The sequence below is a fragment of the Micrasema longulum genome, unplaced genomic scaffold (genome assembly GCF_059751315.1).
Source record: "Micrasema longulum isolate JH-2025_06_02 unplaced genomic scaffold, ASM5975131v1 h1tg000091l, whole genome shotgun sequence".
Taxonomy (NCBI): Eukaryota; Metazoa; Arthropoda; class Insecta; order Trichoptera; family Brachycentridae; genus Micrasema; species Micrasema longulum.
This window is the reverse complement of record NW_028277297.1, coordinates 17,935-36,002: the sequence shown is the minus strand read 5'-3', so window position 1 is coordinate 36,002 and position 18,068 is coordinate 17,935. Positions and strand designations below refer to the sequence as shown.

The window sequence follows — 18,068 nt, the reverse complement described above, 5'->3', positions numbered from 1 at the left end:
AGTACAATAGAACCCAACGTTGAGTCTTCGTTCAAGTATACGTACAAAACTTAAAGATAATAAGAATATACCGCTAAAAAGAAAGCCATATTGATTTATTTAACCAATTTTTAACCTCACGCAAAAAAGGTAAAGAATTTTTCCAATATGCGTGTGTATTATATTTTTGGTATCAACGTTTTATAAAAAAAGAATCTTTGAAATTCAGCAAATATTTAACACATTTACACAAAATAAAAACAATGTCACAGGATAGTCTGTATGTAGCTGTAGACAGAATGCAGAGCCGTGAAAGGTGGAGGCGCATAGTGAATAGAATGTCTGGGGAAAGTACTTATGATCGTGACCCTCAAAACAAGAACGAAGAAGAAGAAGAAAATAATACATTTTTTGATACTGTTCGTCTATTTGCAACATGGTCATGAGGAAAAATGACAAAATCCGTCAAAATTTTTCTCAAATTCACAGTGAAAGGGGTCATTAAAACCGAAGAGTAAAATTTAACTAAAATCGTGGTTTATGAAATTGAAATACATAAAAAAAAAATAATTTTGTTTTTAGCAACTATTTTTTTCCACCGACCGGTTTTAAAGCTAAACAAGCTTTTTTCTCAAGTTTGACTTAACTTATAAATTCTACCCTATTTTATTTTATCTTATCAGTATGCTGCAAATGAAAGAAATGAATCAAGTCTTTTTTTCTTGAAAGGATGATAATGTGATATGGATACGTTCGAAACTAGACAGGAGTGGACTAAAAAAAATATTGTTTATTTGGGTATTTATTATTTGTTCTTTTTATGAATCGCTTTGTTAATTTCTACGATTTACAAATTGTCTAATTTTATATTCAACATTAAGAACTTTTGTTCCAGTGTCTGATACTTCGGGATTTTCCATTTGTGGTTCTTTTGAATATAAGCAGTGAAATAGTAAGCAAAAATACTAAACGTTCTGGACGAAACTAAATCCTGACGTCACGAGTGATCCATCATGTCGCGTTTTCGTAAAAGGCGTATTTTTTAGAAAATTATGAATGAAAACATTTTCCACAATATTTATGTTGATTTTGAAAATACAATTATTTTTTCTGAATCCTTTTCAAATATTTTTATCGGAATTCGTAGTATGTGATTTTTCCCTATTTGAGTACAAACGCAATGTCCTATCACTGTGTTGTGTTTGTAATGGTAACTGAGTTTATTTTTAATGTAAAATAAGTTTTGAATGACAACGGTTGGTGATAAAGTGAAACAGGTAATTTTAAATTTTATTTTGTACAATTTTTGGACTAGAATTTGATAGCAGTTTCATTACGTTATTTTATAAAGAAATAAATTCAAATTGAAACTACTGAATTCTCAATGCACATTTTTTTTATTTCAGAAGATGTTAAAGAATGTCCCATTTCAGGAAAATATTGTATGTAGACACAAAATATTTTTATTTTTCCAATTACAAACACGTATAGAATATTTAAGAACGCCTCAAATGCAATTTGTTCTGAAAGTAGTAAGCAAGGCTTTTGTAATTAGTAATTTTGTACACGAACTAATTATTACTGTCCGACTTTCCCACTGTGCCAAACTCTCTAATTTAAAGTTGTATTAATTACAAAGACTTCGTTTGTTCAAATTACTGGTTTTCTGTACGTGTACATACAGTACTCAGAACTAACAAGCTTCTAGAATTAACTTATTATTGATGGAAATAAAATTAACTTGACAATGAGAAAAGCTCTAAAAATATTTATTTATTTTCGCCCATAGGACTTTTATGTTTGCATACTGTGAATAAAAATTTACAAAAAATATATTTAAAGTATAACTTCATATTTTCATTGTATTAAATCACTTAATATATTTGATCTACCTACCGGATTCAGTACACGACTGTTCCATTTTCAAGGTTTAAAATGAACTAACACTATATGTTTTATTTTATTTATAACATACTGAAAAATACATTATCTGCTAATATGGATTCCGTGTTCATTCCTTGAAATAAAACGTATTCTGAGATATGTACTGTTTTTAACAGAAATTGAAAAAATTAACAAGAACAGATAGTTTTTTTTACAATAAGACAAATGTCATAACTATGATAAATAAGCAGACAATGTTAAATTTATTAAATGACTTCTTTTATGCTTTTATCTTGAGTTACTGGTCAATTAATTAGAACTGACGCGTTCGCAAAACTTACACAAACGCATTTTGAATCTACAGGATTGATTTTAAAAAGGTAACATGAAATTTTAACCAAATGTGTCATCTTTAAAAAAAATCCCAGATGGATAAGAGATTTGTAGTTATGAAAAAAAAACAGTAGGTCAATAAAATGTTAAATATGAATTTATTTTTACACAAGCACATTTTGCAACTATAATATTTTTTTATAATATTTTGTGCCCATCATTTTCGACGAACTTAATAATAAAAAGGCTAGTTTTCTGCCGCCATTCTCGGCCATTTATTTTTTAGAAGCGACACGTTATTAAATAAAATAATAAACGATATTTATTTAACTGTTTTTATTCGTTTCAATAGATAAGTGATTTATTCGAAAAGATAGCATATTTGACTTAGTCAATTTAAATCAAATGTGCTATCTATGAAAGTATTTTTAATCAATATTCTGTACGTTAAAAACGTGTTTGTGTAAGTATCTCGAACGCGCCAGCAGTAGAAAATGGACCTGTATATGATTAGATCAAATGAGAAACTATATTTATTAACCAGTATTTTAAATTCGTAGCTAAAAATTGAAATCATATTACTATATTTTTACTATTAAGAATAGTGGTCTTTGTCACGCTCATAAGCGCATCTGAGCGCGAGAGAGATAGAGATTATTTTCATAATGCGTTTGCCGTGCGATGACATTCCGTAGATTATTCACAGATACTACACAATACGTTCGTGTAAGTTTTGCGAACGCGCCAGCTTAAAAAAATCTTTACGATATTTATATCTCCCGACTCGATGGCAACTCTCAGGTAAAAATCCTCAATAAGAAAATCGAGTGAAGATAATTCCGACTAATAATGTAGTGGTTGGTGCAATTGCCTACCAAGCTCGAAGTCCCTGGTTCGATCCCTTGAAAGGTCCGCAATAATATTTATTAAAAAATCTATTAAAAATCCTATAATGGACATAGGCTATTGTGATACAAGTAAATATCGGTTTTGTTACCATTCGTGTTTGCAATTTAGTCATGAGAATAAATGCCAATATCCGGAAAAGGCCTTCCAGATCATTTCCCAACACAAAGTGAAAGTAGTAAGTTAAATTCAATTAAATCGCGATAAATGAGATTGAAAACATTAATTTAATAACTTGTATGATGCAAAAAAAACTTTAAAAAAATAAAATAATAATAATTGCGTTCTTATTATTTACGCAAATATTTAATTTTGAGGGCCATTTTCAACGAATTGTAAATAACTCACTATCAGAAAATGGGAATCAAGTTGAGGTAGAGAGGGATTCGAACCACGGACCATTGATCCGTTAGTCTGAGACACTAGCCACGAGACCACAACCCGATTATATTTGATCTTTATATATATATAAATAAATAAATGTATATATGCCCGGGACTTGGAACATAAATTTAAATTAAACTTAAATTTAAATTTTTAAACAACTTTCATTTATGTTTTCTTTTTCCTTCTCTTTTTTATACTTTCATAATTAACATTAGATAATTGCTTTTTAATATGGAAACTTCACTGGTCCATTAGAATTAAGTCCAATTGTGTAAAATATTAAACTTTGTAACTGTACTGTATGTTTCCTGAATAAAAGAAAATAAAAAATATATTTTTTTTTTAAACTACAACAGTCCAGAAAGCCTAAATAAGTGTTTTTCAAATGAAGTGAATAAAGAACAGAGCACCCAGGCTTGAGAAAAATCACATTTCAATTTTCGTGTTCTCACCGGGAATCGAACCCGGAGCCATTACACCACGGAGGCCGTTTTATATGAGTGAAACCGATGGGAAGACCAACGGTCTTTAAACATCATTTAAATTATATTAAATACGTAGAGGATTGTACTTTCACCGCAATTCCTGGCCTGGCACCTAAAGCGTACGGATGATCACCTTACCGTATGTAACAGATGATTGATATATGCTTAATTTTATGAACTAATGATGTGCAATATGCACCGTCGTGTGTGAACAGGGTGATATGGTAATGATGATGATAAATAATAAAAAATAAAAATGTTACGTAACTACAAAATTGTAAAGCGCCCTTTACGTAAATTTTTCTCAAATATAAATAGTACAATTGTGTACAATTTTTTATTTAAAATTTTGATTTAAATCTACAAAATGATTTTGCCAACAATGCTCATATGTCCAAAATGCACTGAATATTATTCTTCCTTTGAAGAAATATTATACATAATTGCTAAATCTATATCAGCAATGAATTTAATACACGAACTAAGGGATGTCTTAGACTCTTTGGATCAAGGGACAAAGGGGATTTTCTGTTTAAACACTGGTAAATATTGTCAAAACAATCCACGTTCAGTTGGAATTAGAATAGCCATGTGGAGGTATGAATATATTTGCCTACGGACAGAAACCCGAAACAAACATAACAAAAGGATTTATGTAGAAGTTTAGTCTGAAGGAAACAGTACGATGTTATAACAGTTATTGCTGTACGAAATATTTTTATTTATGTTTACGTGGAAAAAAAAACATAAAAATAAACACCTTAAAACGAAGATGGGTAATATTTTAGAGAAGAGAAATAAAAAAGTTACTGGGCTTATCACTTATCGTTGGCAGATTAAAATGGCCACTTTACATACTGTATAATCCTCACCGTTCTGCGCATGTTTGTTCATCCATATTCCTTCAATTAAATTATTTGTGAAGTTAACCTTTAAGTATTTGCGTAAAAAAATACTATATCTGTATGTTGATTTGTATTTTCTTTAGTATAGTATGATATTTAATGTTTGATAACTTTGTATATATTCATAATATCTTTTTTTTAAATATTTTTTAGTAAATTATGACGGAGGCATAGAGGGAGACTAAAGTAGAGGAAAAGGGCGTATTTACTGAATGAAAGCCTTTTCTATCCTCATTTTTAATTCCAATCACTAATAAAAAAAAGGGTATTGAAAGTAATTCGTGAAAATAGCGTGTATGACATAGTCACTCGGGAATATATAACAGTTTATTTTATTTTATTGCCTTAAGGCAACTTCTTCCTACCTACCCAAACCGTTCAGTTTGAGAAAAATTTTAATACATGGACATATTGAATCTTACAATTTTATATAAAAATTAAAAACAAAGATTAACAAAATAAAAATATACGAATAAAATAAATTAACACTATACTATGAAGAGAGGAGAGGGGTTGGGAAGGAAAGAAGAAGGATAAAGGAACAATTTAAATATTTAGATAATGACATTTTAATCTTAACTTAAATGTAAGGGCGTCTCTAACATAAGGGGGTAGATTATTCCACAATCAAGGGGCTACTACTGTGAAAGAGAAGGCAAGAAAATTAGAGCGATGACAGGGTATTAAAAGGGTTCTCTCGTTACTAGAACGAAGAGATAGTCCATGTTGTGAAAGAGGTTGGATAAGCTCTCTCAGATAAACAGGCGAAGAGGGATTATTTGGAAGATTGTGAAGAAGTGATATAATGTGAATGTTTTTTCCATGCCTGATACTGAGCCAGTGTAGTTGCGTGCGATACTCGGTTATGTGGTCAAATTCGCGAAGATCGAAGATATGACGAATACAAATATTCTGCAATCGTTCTGACTTGTCAAGTACTTCAGAGTTAGCATCTAGATAACATACATCCGCACAGTCTAGGAGTGGAAGAAGTAAGCTCTGGACTAATGTTTGCTTAATATTAATTGGCGAAAAATTCTGTAATCTTTTAAGTGAGTGCAAACTGATTTAAAGTCTAAACAGTTGTGGGTGAAGGTGGGTTTTCTCCCTAAAACATTTATTGATGCAGGTGAAATTCATCTCACTGAATTATTTCACCACTCTTCTAAATATTTATATTATTCTACAATTTTTCTTTATTTTAATTATTATAATTTTTCAAATAATTTGCATGTTAATGTTATGATTGTCCCGAAGAAGATACGTGTACTTCTTGATAGATATATATATATATATATATATATAAAAGTCGGAAAATTGAGATATACAAATATTTACCGACATTAATAACAAACATATTGTTCCGTACCGTATGTGAAAATTCCGCTGAAAATATCATAAAAACATACCTTTTAAATCAATTAAGTAATAATATACCAGGTTAAACCAAATCAAAACAGTTAATGGAAAATTATTCATTATGATAAAATAAATAAACAACTTTGTTTTTAACCACTAATTTATTATTTTTTCCACCTCACCGGTTTTAAAGCAAAGAAGCTTCTTCGTCGAGGTTTACGTAACTAATTAATTATTTCCTATTTTATTTTTATCATGTTTACAAAGTCCATTAATATTATAAATCTGGGATATTCCGATCAAATTGTAATGATTGCAATTCAATTTACATTGGAAAAACTAAAATAAACTTTTACATTAGAGTAAAAGAACATTTAAGATGCTTAAATAATAATAATTTTTCTGAATTCGCAAATCATGTGATAGAAAATAATCATAACTTCAATAAAGACACTGGATTAAAAATACTTCATGTTAAAAATAAAATATTAAAATTAGATAACTTTAATATCTTAGAAATTAAAAAAGCGATTAATAAGAAAAAAATCATTAATAACCAAATTAACAATATTTCTTTTAGTTCACTCCTGTCTAGCTTAAAAAATAATCATTTTAAATTACCACCCTTTTAGGAAAAAAAAACTTGATATACTGGCTCCACGTGTAGTATTTAGTAAAAATGATAAAAATAAAATAGGAAACAACTCATTAGTTACATAAGCCTTGACGAAAAAGCTTGTTTGCTTTGAAACCGGTCGGTGGAAAAAATAATAAATTAGTGGTTAAAAACAAAGTTGTTTTATTTATTATACTATAGTAAATTACCACAAAGTTAGTGCTTTAAATATAAATATAAATTACTCATTAATTTATTCCCCAAAGATAAAAACTCTTATAACCGGTTAATTCCTAATCATGTATCATATCTCGAGGATATCTTCAAATAACTTAGTTAATATTTCTAAAAATATTTTGACGATTGTTGCACACCAAAAAACCTTTTAAAGATTTACATCAACAGGAAATCGCTACGCTTAAATAACGTTAAACGAATACAAACTATTACCAAGAGGGGAATTTGTTTCTTGGTTTCTTTCAATGTTTTTCAAACAAACTTTCCGCCCTTTATTTTTTACTACCCTCGCCTTAACTTATTTTGCCAAGAAGAGGCAAAAAATACACGAAAGTTGTAATGTGAGAAGCTTGAAGCCAACGTATTAGACTTAAATAAATACTTTTTACTGTATTTTGTTTTATTGTATATTACTGAAGTAAATATCAATTATGAGTATTTTGTAGTACTTTGATACTCGTATTTCTTTAAAAATAAATTTAAAAAAAAAAAAACAGATTTTTTTAAAAATGGAGAATATCGCCATGAACATTGTCATAATATCAAGACAAGAAAAATACCAGACACCCATTTTGAATAAATACAGCGTAGTAAAAATATGCTTTATTTAAGGGAGTAAATAATTACAAAAAAGGCAAACAGAATATGTAAAAAATAACATTAAAAAATAATATAAACTGAAAGAAAAAGAATAGTAGAAAAGCGTATATTATGTTGAGGTGTGTATAATTATATCTCCTTTGGTTTTCATTGGAACATTGTGTCAAGAATCTATCAATATTTTGAACCTGAGCAATAATTTTTTTACTTTTTAAAAAAAAAATATTTGTTTATTTTTCAAAACATACATTATTTAAATAAAAATATAATTACAAAAATACACTTTAGAAAAATACACCTTAAAATTAAGCTACAACATGAATTGGAAAAAGTACCCACAAAGACTACAGCGTCTGAGCGTGGGCCACTAATGGCTATTAACGGGCCAATAACGGCACAAATCTGAAGTTGTCGTTTTTTAATTAAGTATTATAATAATATAAATGTCACGGAATTAGTTAACGGCATAAGTAAAAAAAAAATACCAACGTGACCGTAAGCAAAAACGATAATGCTGCATTATATTTTTTTTCTCAAATACAAGAAATAATAATGATAATGATCACTTTGCCATTGTTATTTATGAAAACATTCGAGTACAGATGGCATAAATAAGCAAAATTTCAATGGAGCCTTCGTTTTTTTTAATAAATTTTAGTTTACTGGTAGCACGAGTTTATACTCATATGTCCCTGCTCTCCTGTAAAACGGGTTTTTTGAGTTGTGCCACTGTTTTTCCCGGTGTCCGATTTATTAAAATTATATTTGTCTTTGCATGGTTTTTATTACTGATTCCTAATTCCTAATTTCGTAACATCATTAATTAATGTTGATTCTAGGATTTTCATTTAAATCAAGGATTTTTATAATTATTTTAATGACAATGCGTAAAAACAGCTAGCGTTTAAATGACTTGACGTTTTTTTTGACACATTGATTTTCAAGGTGTAAATATAGCGCTATGTACTTCTTTTAGTTACGATCGTCTTTTTTAAAATCAGTAATGCATGAACAATCTGCCAGTCACAATAAATTGCTAAAAAAATATATCAGTTCAATATATCACTTGACTGTTTCAGTTGGATGCCTCATGCCAGTCACAGAAAAATTTCACGTGCTTCCCACGAATGTTAAGTACCCTTTCTTCGACGTTATGTTAACCCCAGCCTACCAAATAGTCTACCTTCTACAAATATACTCCAAGACTGCTGTGGTTCTTCTGGATGGCGTACTGGATACGATCATGCCTGCATTTATCGCGCAAGCTCGTAAGAAAACAATATTTTTGTATGTAAAACACGTGAGAAATAAAACACCATACAACAGAACCATTATTGTGTAAAATATAATTAAAACGTTATTATTTTAAAATGTTGCATGTACATGAATAAAAAAAAACCCACAGAGGGTTGATTGAAACAATTGTGGCTGCTTTTGAAAAAATAAATAAATTTCACATTTTTTTCTCATAATGGAGTTCCCGCACGCGTCGGACAGCTCCTTAAGCTGGACATTGCTTGTATCAGCGAAACAACGCGTAATGATTGTTTACTTTTGCTGTCACCAGAGTGCGTTTGTTGAGGGGTGTGGATTGGTGGGCAGTGTTTTCCTGCTCGCGAATCAAAGCGCTCTGCAGTTGCAAACCGCGCAAAATGTTGTTAGAATATTTTTGTTGGTATAAATAACAATATTGCCTTACAACGGTATTTAATATAATTAATTCTTGTTTACAGGTAAGTGATTAATTATATTTAAAAATAGATTTAATTGGTTATTCCACATTTTTTCATTAAAAATATTTTATTCTCTTAAATCTAACGGCATCTAAGACCGGAGAGTTTTATTATTCACAGTTCGTTTATTCTCTTGTCAGATTGCTTTACTTTTTTTACAGATGATATAACATTATGGTAAAACCAGCAGCACTGCGACTAAATAAAGCTCAAGACAGTGTAAACATTTAAATAGTCATGGAAATTTTTTTGCAGAAGAAACCTTCCCTGCAGAGTACATCTGTAATCTATGGTGTGCCTAAAAGCACTCAGATTAATCATTTAATTTTCCGTCTTTATTTGAAGAACTATCATTATTTTTTATTTTATTGTTTCTAGTAGATAAAACCTATTTTGTACCCCTTAGAATAAACAAAATGTGAACTGTCCGAAAAGAAGGGATAGCTTTTCAATTTATTATAACTAAACTTTAATATGAAGCTAAATATATAACAGTTACTAAGTGTAAATTTTTATTCCATTTCTGTCAAAACATAATAATGAATATCCTGAATTTTTGAATGAACCGATTTGTGTTGAAAATTAATTTGCCTTTTTTTTAATTTCCAAAAAACCTTATGTGTCTAGTATTGGGCGTCGTGTCCCTAATCATAAAATATCTTACAATTTAAATTGAAAAATGACCCTAAAATAAAACTAAGACAAATAATTTTCCATTTAATCATCAAATGCTATAGTAAATAATACCGAAATAAAAATGTAAGAGATCGCATAAAAGATAATGATGAGGAAATTGTAGTTACTAGTACTAAAAACTTCAGTAAAAATTCAGTTAAAAAGTTTAATAAAATTCTAGAATCCGTGTAATCATGATCATGATATTTTCTTATTTTTCTTATACGCTTTCCTCATTTAGTTCTTTATTCTCGGCACTAAAATTGTTTTACTCGTTTTTTATTCGCATTTTATTCCTATTATCACGTTACGGGCGTAATATATTATTAAGTTTTTTTTGGTTCATTTTATAAGATTTTTTGTCAGTTTTTGGTTATACTTTGAATGGGTATTCATTTTTACTATTCAGTCGATCGTATTCTAGTTCATTAGTCGAACAAATAAAATAAAATATATAGTCGTATGTAAGATACGCATATTCAAGTTAAATTTCACTCTATCGTATTCACTACGGCATTGCAAAATGCTATCAAAAAAGAATAACTCCGAAAACAACATATAAATATTATGGATACCTAGTTCGAATGAGATCAAGAGCTTTTTTGAGAATGAAATATGGAAGTATGAGCATTTACAGTGTTTGTGACCTGTCATTGACTGATTTGGTAAATAACTTTACACGCTTTGTAACACGTTTTATGGTTCCAATTTGCAATATTCCATTTTTTATTTGATTTAATTTTACTGGGAAAAAAAGGAAATGAAATAAATAAAAAAGTTGTGACCGACCGAAGTTTCTGCTAAAAATATTCAAAAATTTTGGCAAGGCCAAAACCTGTAGTCGGGATGTGTCGAATTACGTTCGGCTGTTCTCGGGTGCATCTTATGGCTCGTGACTCGACGGCGTGACCTGTGAACTTCAGTTTGTATTGGCTTTCGACTGGTGAATATTGTTAGTTATTAGATAAATTTTATGTCATTTATTTCATTGAATGTTTAATAAATTACTTATTTCAATAAACTTATAAACGGAATTCACTTATTATAAATGACATAATCATATTTTAAAAAGGCAAATTAATCATACACTGATAAACATTTCACACATAGAGACTTGAAGCGAGCGATGTTGGAGATTAGTCTTATAGACACGGTTTGACATGAGATTATAAGAACCAAAACACGAGTGTTGGACTTTAATAAATGAGTTTCAACGTTGAAATGATGTTGGGATGATCATTTTTCAGAATCCTGTGTAACTCGTTAGTTCGGACCAGGCTTGAAAGTGCTTCGGTGATATGCAGCCTACACGAGGCGAGATATTCCCTCATGTTGAGAGGGCTCAGAAAAAAATCTGAGGTATCTCTATATGAGGGATTATGGTAGTTATCCGTGGCTTTATCCCCCGGATTTCTTTTGAGCATGCTTGGGACCAACGTAAATAAATAGTTGAGCATGCTAGAAGGGATGGTTTTGCACTGACCCATTTTTTCAGACTCGTAACAGGTTTCATCGAGATTTCAGCCATTTTAGAGAGTATCAATTTTTATGATCGTGATGGTTATCTCCCGACTTCCAGAACCAACCTGCCACTGGATTTGCCGATTATAAAAGCAGTCAGGCAGCTGAACATTATCATTTTGGAGATCGACATCTTTTACATCAGTAAAACAGGTGGTTTAGTCCTAAATAAAAAAGTACCGGAGCACACCACCACATGGCAAAGTAGGATGAAAGTGAAAGGGGGAGGGGGGAACACATGTTTAGATTTTTGACAGTTATCGGTAATAAATACGTTTGTTGTTATTTAAAATCGTTTGAAGAGACTTAGGTAGATATTTTTTTGAAACGTAATATTTGTTCCTGACCAGAGCCGGAGCGCCGCTTCGCTCAGATAAAAAAAGTGCCGGAGCGCCGCGCGCCGCTTCGGTGCGCTCCGGCCCGACTACACCACTGAGTATATCTATGGTTAAGAGGCAAATACTCTTGCTATTAGAGAGAGTATTATTTCTTAATAATGTCGAAATTTATTAATTAACGAACACTGTCCATGTTAACAATTTATAGGTTTTGAATATAACAATTAAAGAATAGTTAAAAACCTATTTAAAAAAGAAAAGAAGCATTGACAAACATATGGGACATCAAGAAGGAGTCTAGACTATTTATTCAGTGCTCGTTTAAATCGTTGTAAACTAAAACTAAAAAAATCCAGATCTTGTCTCGAGTTAACAATACGACAGAGACAGGTCATTGGAGAATTAAAGCCATAGTTTGTTCTATTCTGATCGATGAACAGTACTTCATTGTTTCTGAACCTACGAGTCGGAATATTAAATTTAACTTATTCCAGTAATGATAGAACATCGATTATACCATTTAGTATCTCGAACATATATTGAATACCAGAAACTTAAAAGGCTCTATGTGCCATGGACAAAAAAGGAAAGCAGACGGGAAATTAAAAATACACATAATAATTCAAAGAAAACATTATTTTATTTTTATGCCAAATCAACAAAAGAGCATATTTTAATGTAGTTTAGTAAAAAATATATAAAAAAGACATATTAAACTAAGTATAAAATCAAAAAAACAAATAATTTAAAAGAAAGTCTCATGTACCGTTGTTAGTTTCTTTTAAAAGGGCCAAAGTGCCCTGCTCTCTAAAGCAATAAAGGTGTTAGTGCCTTAGTGAGAATAAAGAAATAGGTACATCCACTGTTTCATCTATCTATAATAGTGATGTGACGACGATGAAAATTCCCATGGTATTTATAATTCAGTATAATTACTATTTAGCACCCAACATCGTGTATATCTAAAATTCTATTATAAAACTGTTTATGTTCTTCCGTGTGCAAGTAAGGTATTAGATTTTTGAGATCTTTTTTCTTATCTTCTGTTATTTTGCTCTTGCAATTCAGCATGGGTAAGAAATAATTATCTAAATCCGATAACTTTTTGTTCTTCTTCAATAATCTTACAATTTTCCAGGGCTCCATAGAGTTGTGGGTCTCTTTCATTTTGACAACGAAAGGATTATCACTTACGAATTTCAAGCGATGAGCCTTCGATATCTGCATTGTGGTAGTATTCAAAAATGTTTCGGCAGCCAATTTAAAATCCATGAAATCATGTGATGTCATTGAAATAACATTAAAAGGCTGCTTGTCACGAGTATTTTTCATCATATCAACAAGATCTGCAGGAACAATGGAATGTGTTACTCGTTTCCTTTTTTCGATTAAAGCAAAGTCCCTGTCGCAGCTAAGGAATGAATGCCCGCTCATTAAAAATTTATGCTCTATCGATGTAAAAACTTTTTTATACACAAGATATGCCCATAAAAATATCATCATTTTATTTTTATTTTGTCCACTACAATTGTCACTCCACATGATGAGATTCTCCTTTCTTATAAAATTATTAGAAAACATTTTGTAAATGCAGGATGCTATCGCATTTCCCCCTCTTCCTGTAATAGCTTCATGCCACATAAGCATATACCCATCACCGGTATTTTCGATATGCACACCCAAATTGAAATTTGATAATTGTCGCGAATAGTACATGGGCCCATGAGTTAAAGTTGGTGTCAGCAAAACTTGTTGCAAGTCCATGGCGGCAGTGCATATATTACTACTCGGCATCTGTGATTTTTTTATATCAAGTGACATCTGTTTTGTTGCTTTTTCTGCTTTTCGATGGTGTAATTCAAGTTGATTCTTCAGTATTGTTTTATTAGATGGATCGGCATTTATTTTAGCAACATAGAGGTCGCACGTTGCACATGTATCAGTTCGTTTCTGGCCAAATTTTAAATTCGGAAACTCCTTTCCAAAAATTTTAGAGTAGAACTTATATGTGACTTTTGACTCCGGAAAAGATATCTTAAATGCTTTAAACAAACGATGTATATTTAAATCTGGACTTAAGTATTCTTTCTCTGATCTCGCTCGACCATAATGACTTACAAGTCTGGGAAACATATTTACATGTTGTTTAATTTCATCCTCATCTTCGTCTGAATATTTTCGTTTTTTCTTATTGATGTTTCCTCTTGATTCCAAGTAGGTTGTATGTCCTTGTTTCTTTTTATCGAGTAGTACTTGAATCTTTTTTGGAGAAAGGGAAAAAATGTTCATGAACGTTGCTTTGCACACACCGACAACATTTCCCTTGCCATCTGGAAGCATATAATATGCGGTGCATTGTCGCCTACTTAGAGCAGGAGATTCATAGGTTCCATGCCTTCTTCTTTTAATTTCTGTCAAATGGATTAATCCCATCAGAAAAGAAGATTGCTTTTCATTGTTTTTTAACGCATAGAATTCCGTGAACAATGACATCTTTTGTTCGAAAGGTATTTCTTTGCAGTTATAGCTGCATTTGCAGATACACTAAAATAAAAAATGAAGTGAATGAAAGCAACATAGATAATATTGGTACGCAACCGTGGGCGTATCTTAGGGACTTAGGGTCAATATCTATCACTCAGTAGAAACTAAACTAGAGGAACTAAATGTGGTGGAGTGTAATAATGATATAGTAATTTCTCCCGGTTGCAATCATTAGGGCGTAACTTATTTTCTGATATGCCGTTAACATAGTTATTTACACATTAATAATAATATTTACGAAAATATCCATGAAAATATAATTATTAAGGTTTAATTATCTTTAAACGAATTTATAATAAAAAATATATTTTTAAATTCTTTTTTTTGCTCTCCTAAAAACAAGTAAAAATAAAGTTTCACCCAAATACCTCTGACCGGGAGATTTAAAAAATTGAATTCAATACAAATACTCCATTTAAACTATGTCATGGTTGGCAGAAAATTACAGGTTGGCACATCCCTAGCGCATGATGAGTGACATTTTATCTAGTAGAGACAACCGGTGAAGATTTAAAACAATGTACAAACCTCTTGATTTGGGGGTCGTTTTGCAGGAATCAACTTTCTATTGGATGTAAAATATTCTTGTCCAGAATCTTTTAGCTTCTTTCGGGCCACTTGGGCACTTTTTTCCCCCTTTTTACGTCTTTTAACGCCACCACTATTCACAGAGACCGGTTCATTGTCAACCATTTTGATACAAATAGCATATGACTGGCGATGGCACTTAACACCTTTTAAAGGAAAACAGATGTTGGTACTTACAACCAACGCCATCTTTAGAATTTTTTATAAAATATTATTTGTACTACAATGGCATTTATACCCTTCTGTAGGACATTGGCCTTGGCACATACTATCCATTTCTTAAATAAAATCATTTTCGTTATTTATGGCACTTACACCCTTTTAAGTTTCTGGTATTCAAATATGGAATTAATATTAGTTTTACGTTTTTGTACACTAGAAATATTTAATATTGACTCTATATCAGCATAAGAATAATAACCTTTCTCTAGTCCAAGCCTCTACGCTACTTTTTGAAACAAGCGATGTTGGACTGATTCAATGTGATTTATGCGATGGGCATAGAATGGAGACCAGACCACGGAGGCATATTCTCGAAGAGGGTGACAGTTGAGCAAAAAATAGTTTTGATTGTACGAACATGAGTAAAATCAGAGGATATTCTTTTAATGAAGCCAAGTAATTTCAAAGATTTATTTACTGTATTATCTATATGCTCATTTTATTTCAGTTTAAAGTCCAAAACAATTCCTAAATCTCTGATGGACTTAACTACATCCATTTCGGAGTTTTCTATAAGGTATTCGAAGGAAATCGGTTGTTTTGTTGTATGAAATGACATTATTTTGCATTTTTTAATATTTAGTTCTAATTTATTGACTTTACACCATTGCGCATTGGTTAAAAGAGTGAATGTCTGATTGAAGAAGAAAACAGTCTTTTAAAGTTTGAATTATTTTGAGAATTTTGTTGTCGTCCGCGAAGAGCCAAAAGTGAGAGTTAGAGAATTTTTGTGAATAGATTTATTTTTATTGATTTAGAGTTAAAGAATGATTTCATTTATTTATTTAAGATTTTAATAACTATTGCTGAAAAATTCGTGGCTTGATATGTTGTCACAATATAACACCTTAAATATTTTGTTATTTGTAATATTATTTTGGTAAAATAAATTTATTTGAATATTTGAAAAATCCTCGGTGGTTGAGCCGATAATTTGTTTCAATGTATTTTAGCCAGAAGAATCGCATGTTTGTAGATACTGGCTAATTTTGATTTGTGAGGTTGCCACGCCTGACGGGACATTTTGTTGGTTGGCAACACTGCTCGTCCTCCGCGCCTCTCTTCGCTTTTTCAACGAGTTATGTTCGCACGATTTTCTAATTGTTGAAAAGTATTTTTCGCTTTTTCGCCGTAAAAGTTAATATAACGCCGCAAACATTTTATCATCCATCGCCATTAATCATCATCCGCCGCGCCGCCTCCAGACTCCAGACAATTGTGTGCATGCAGTTTTCCTGAACACCAGTTTCCCCGTTAGCGCGTGAGCTGATCGCCGACAAGGAAGAATACTAAACACCAGGTTAGTCAGTGTTTTTACATATTGATTTTCTCTGGTTTGAGTACATTTTAAAAGATTGTTGGCTGCATAATCCACTAGCTCACATTGGCAGTTTTGGAGAAAATAATTTGATTGTCCGACATAAAAAATATATTTAAATCGCAAAAGGAGAATTCTTTTGTTGATATTTCTTGATAAAACTCCATAGTTAATGATTTTGATAAATTATAAATAAAGATATCAATGAAACTTCATGGTTTAGTTTTAATTTATTATTATTTTGACCAACAAGTGCTTTCGCCTAATTAGACATCTTTAAGACTAGTGAATTGTTTACAACGGGGAACCATTGATAAATTAGAATCATTAGAAAATAATAGAATTAAACTTAATGCAGTAATAATTAACCAGCAATCGGAATTATCGAACTCTCCTTTACTTGAACCATTAATTTAATATATAACTACGCTCTGTTTGATTTAATTATTTACAACAAAAATAATATAATTAACATAAACTTGACCATCAAAATGTATTTATTTATTTATTCACACTTTTTATCAAAATACAATTCCATCTTCACTTTGCCCAGCTAACAAGGGTACATACCCCGTTCCAAGCTAGGTAATTACATTTTAATATATTATAATAGTTAACAAATTAATATAGAGCACAGACAAACAAAATATAAACTTATTCGGATACACATTTTGATTCATATACATACAGACATACACATATATATAAATATACACATATATACACATGTACATACACACATACGTACATACACCCATGCGCATACACAGACATACATTCATAAAAACATAGACAATTTATTTATGCGGAACTTCATGGTTGTCATCTATAAATATATATTTTTTTAAATTATTCCTTATTTTTTATATTTTATTTTTGACATCCAGTAAGGTTCTTCAATCCGTGGCATGCATCAACTTTTCTGACTCCCTACGACCAATGTCATGAAAGAGTGAGGTCAACACCTTCCGTAACTTGACAACACTCCCGTCTTTCCACGATTCTGGTAAAAGGTTATGGACCTTTTTGCCTACGTAATAGTGTTGTCTCGATGCCAGAACAGTGTTGACTCCTTCACTTAGTATCAGATCCCTATTAGAGTATCTTGTATTATGGTTGTGGTTGACGCTTGGGTAAATGTCTCTCTTTATGTGTGTAACCACTACCGTTCTCAATATATACTGTTGAATAATATTCAGTACTCTGAATTCTTTGAAGAGCAAGTCACTTGGATAGCGAAATGTTTTTTTTTAAATGACTTGGATTAAAGATTTTTGTGCAATTGCTACAGGTTCAAGGGCGGTTTTTTTTTTGTATTACTTCTTTTCATAAACATATGTTTTATCTAGGTATGTATCTCGAAATATTTCGTCATTCATCTTTAGGTATGTAAACTTCCCTGTCAAAAAATCAAAGTATTGTGCTAACTTTATCTGTT

General features: G+C 30.9%; 1 protein-coding gene and 1 long non-coding RNA gene across 2 annotated transcripts in view; one reads left to right on the top strand and one right to left on the bottom strand.

The window, feature by feature from the left end:
- Positions 1–18,068, top strand: part of LOC148284764 (4-vinylanisole receptor-like) — a gene marked incomplete at its 3' end in the record, with an annotated part of 44,243 nt that overhangs the window by 13,351 nt on the left and 12,824 nt on the right. The window contains exon 3 of the mRNA XM_088234987.1: positions 8,771–8,959. Within this exon, the coding sequence (XP_088091113.1) occupies positions 8,771–8,959 (189 nt within the window). The remainder of the gene's footprint in view (positions 1–8,770; positions 8,960–18,068) is intronic.
- On the bottom strand, positions 12,579–15,417 carry LOC148284765 (uncharacterized). Its single transcript, XR_015823923.1, has 2 exons — positions 15,031–15,417; positions 12,579–14,502 (listed from the first exon to the last, which is right to left on the bottom strand). It is a non-coding gene; the product is annotated as an uncharacterized LOC148284765 (long non-coding RNA).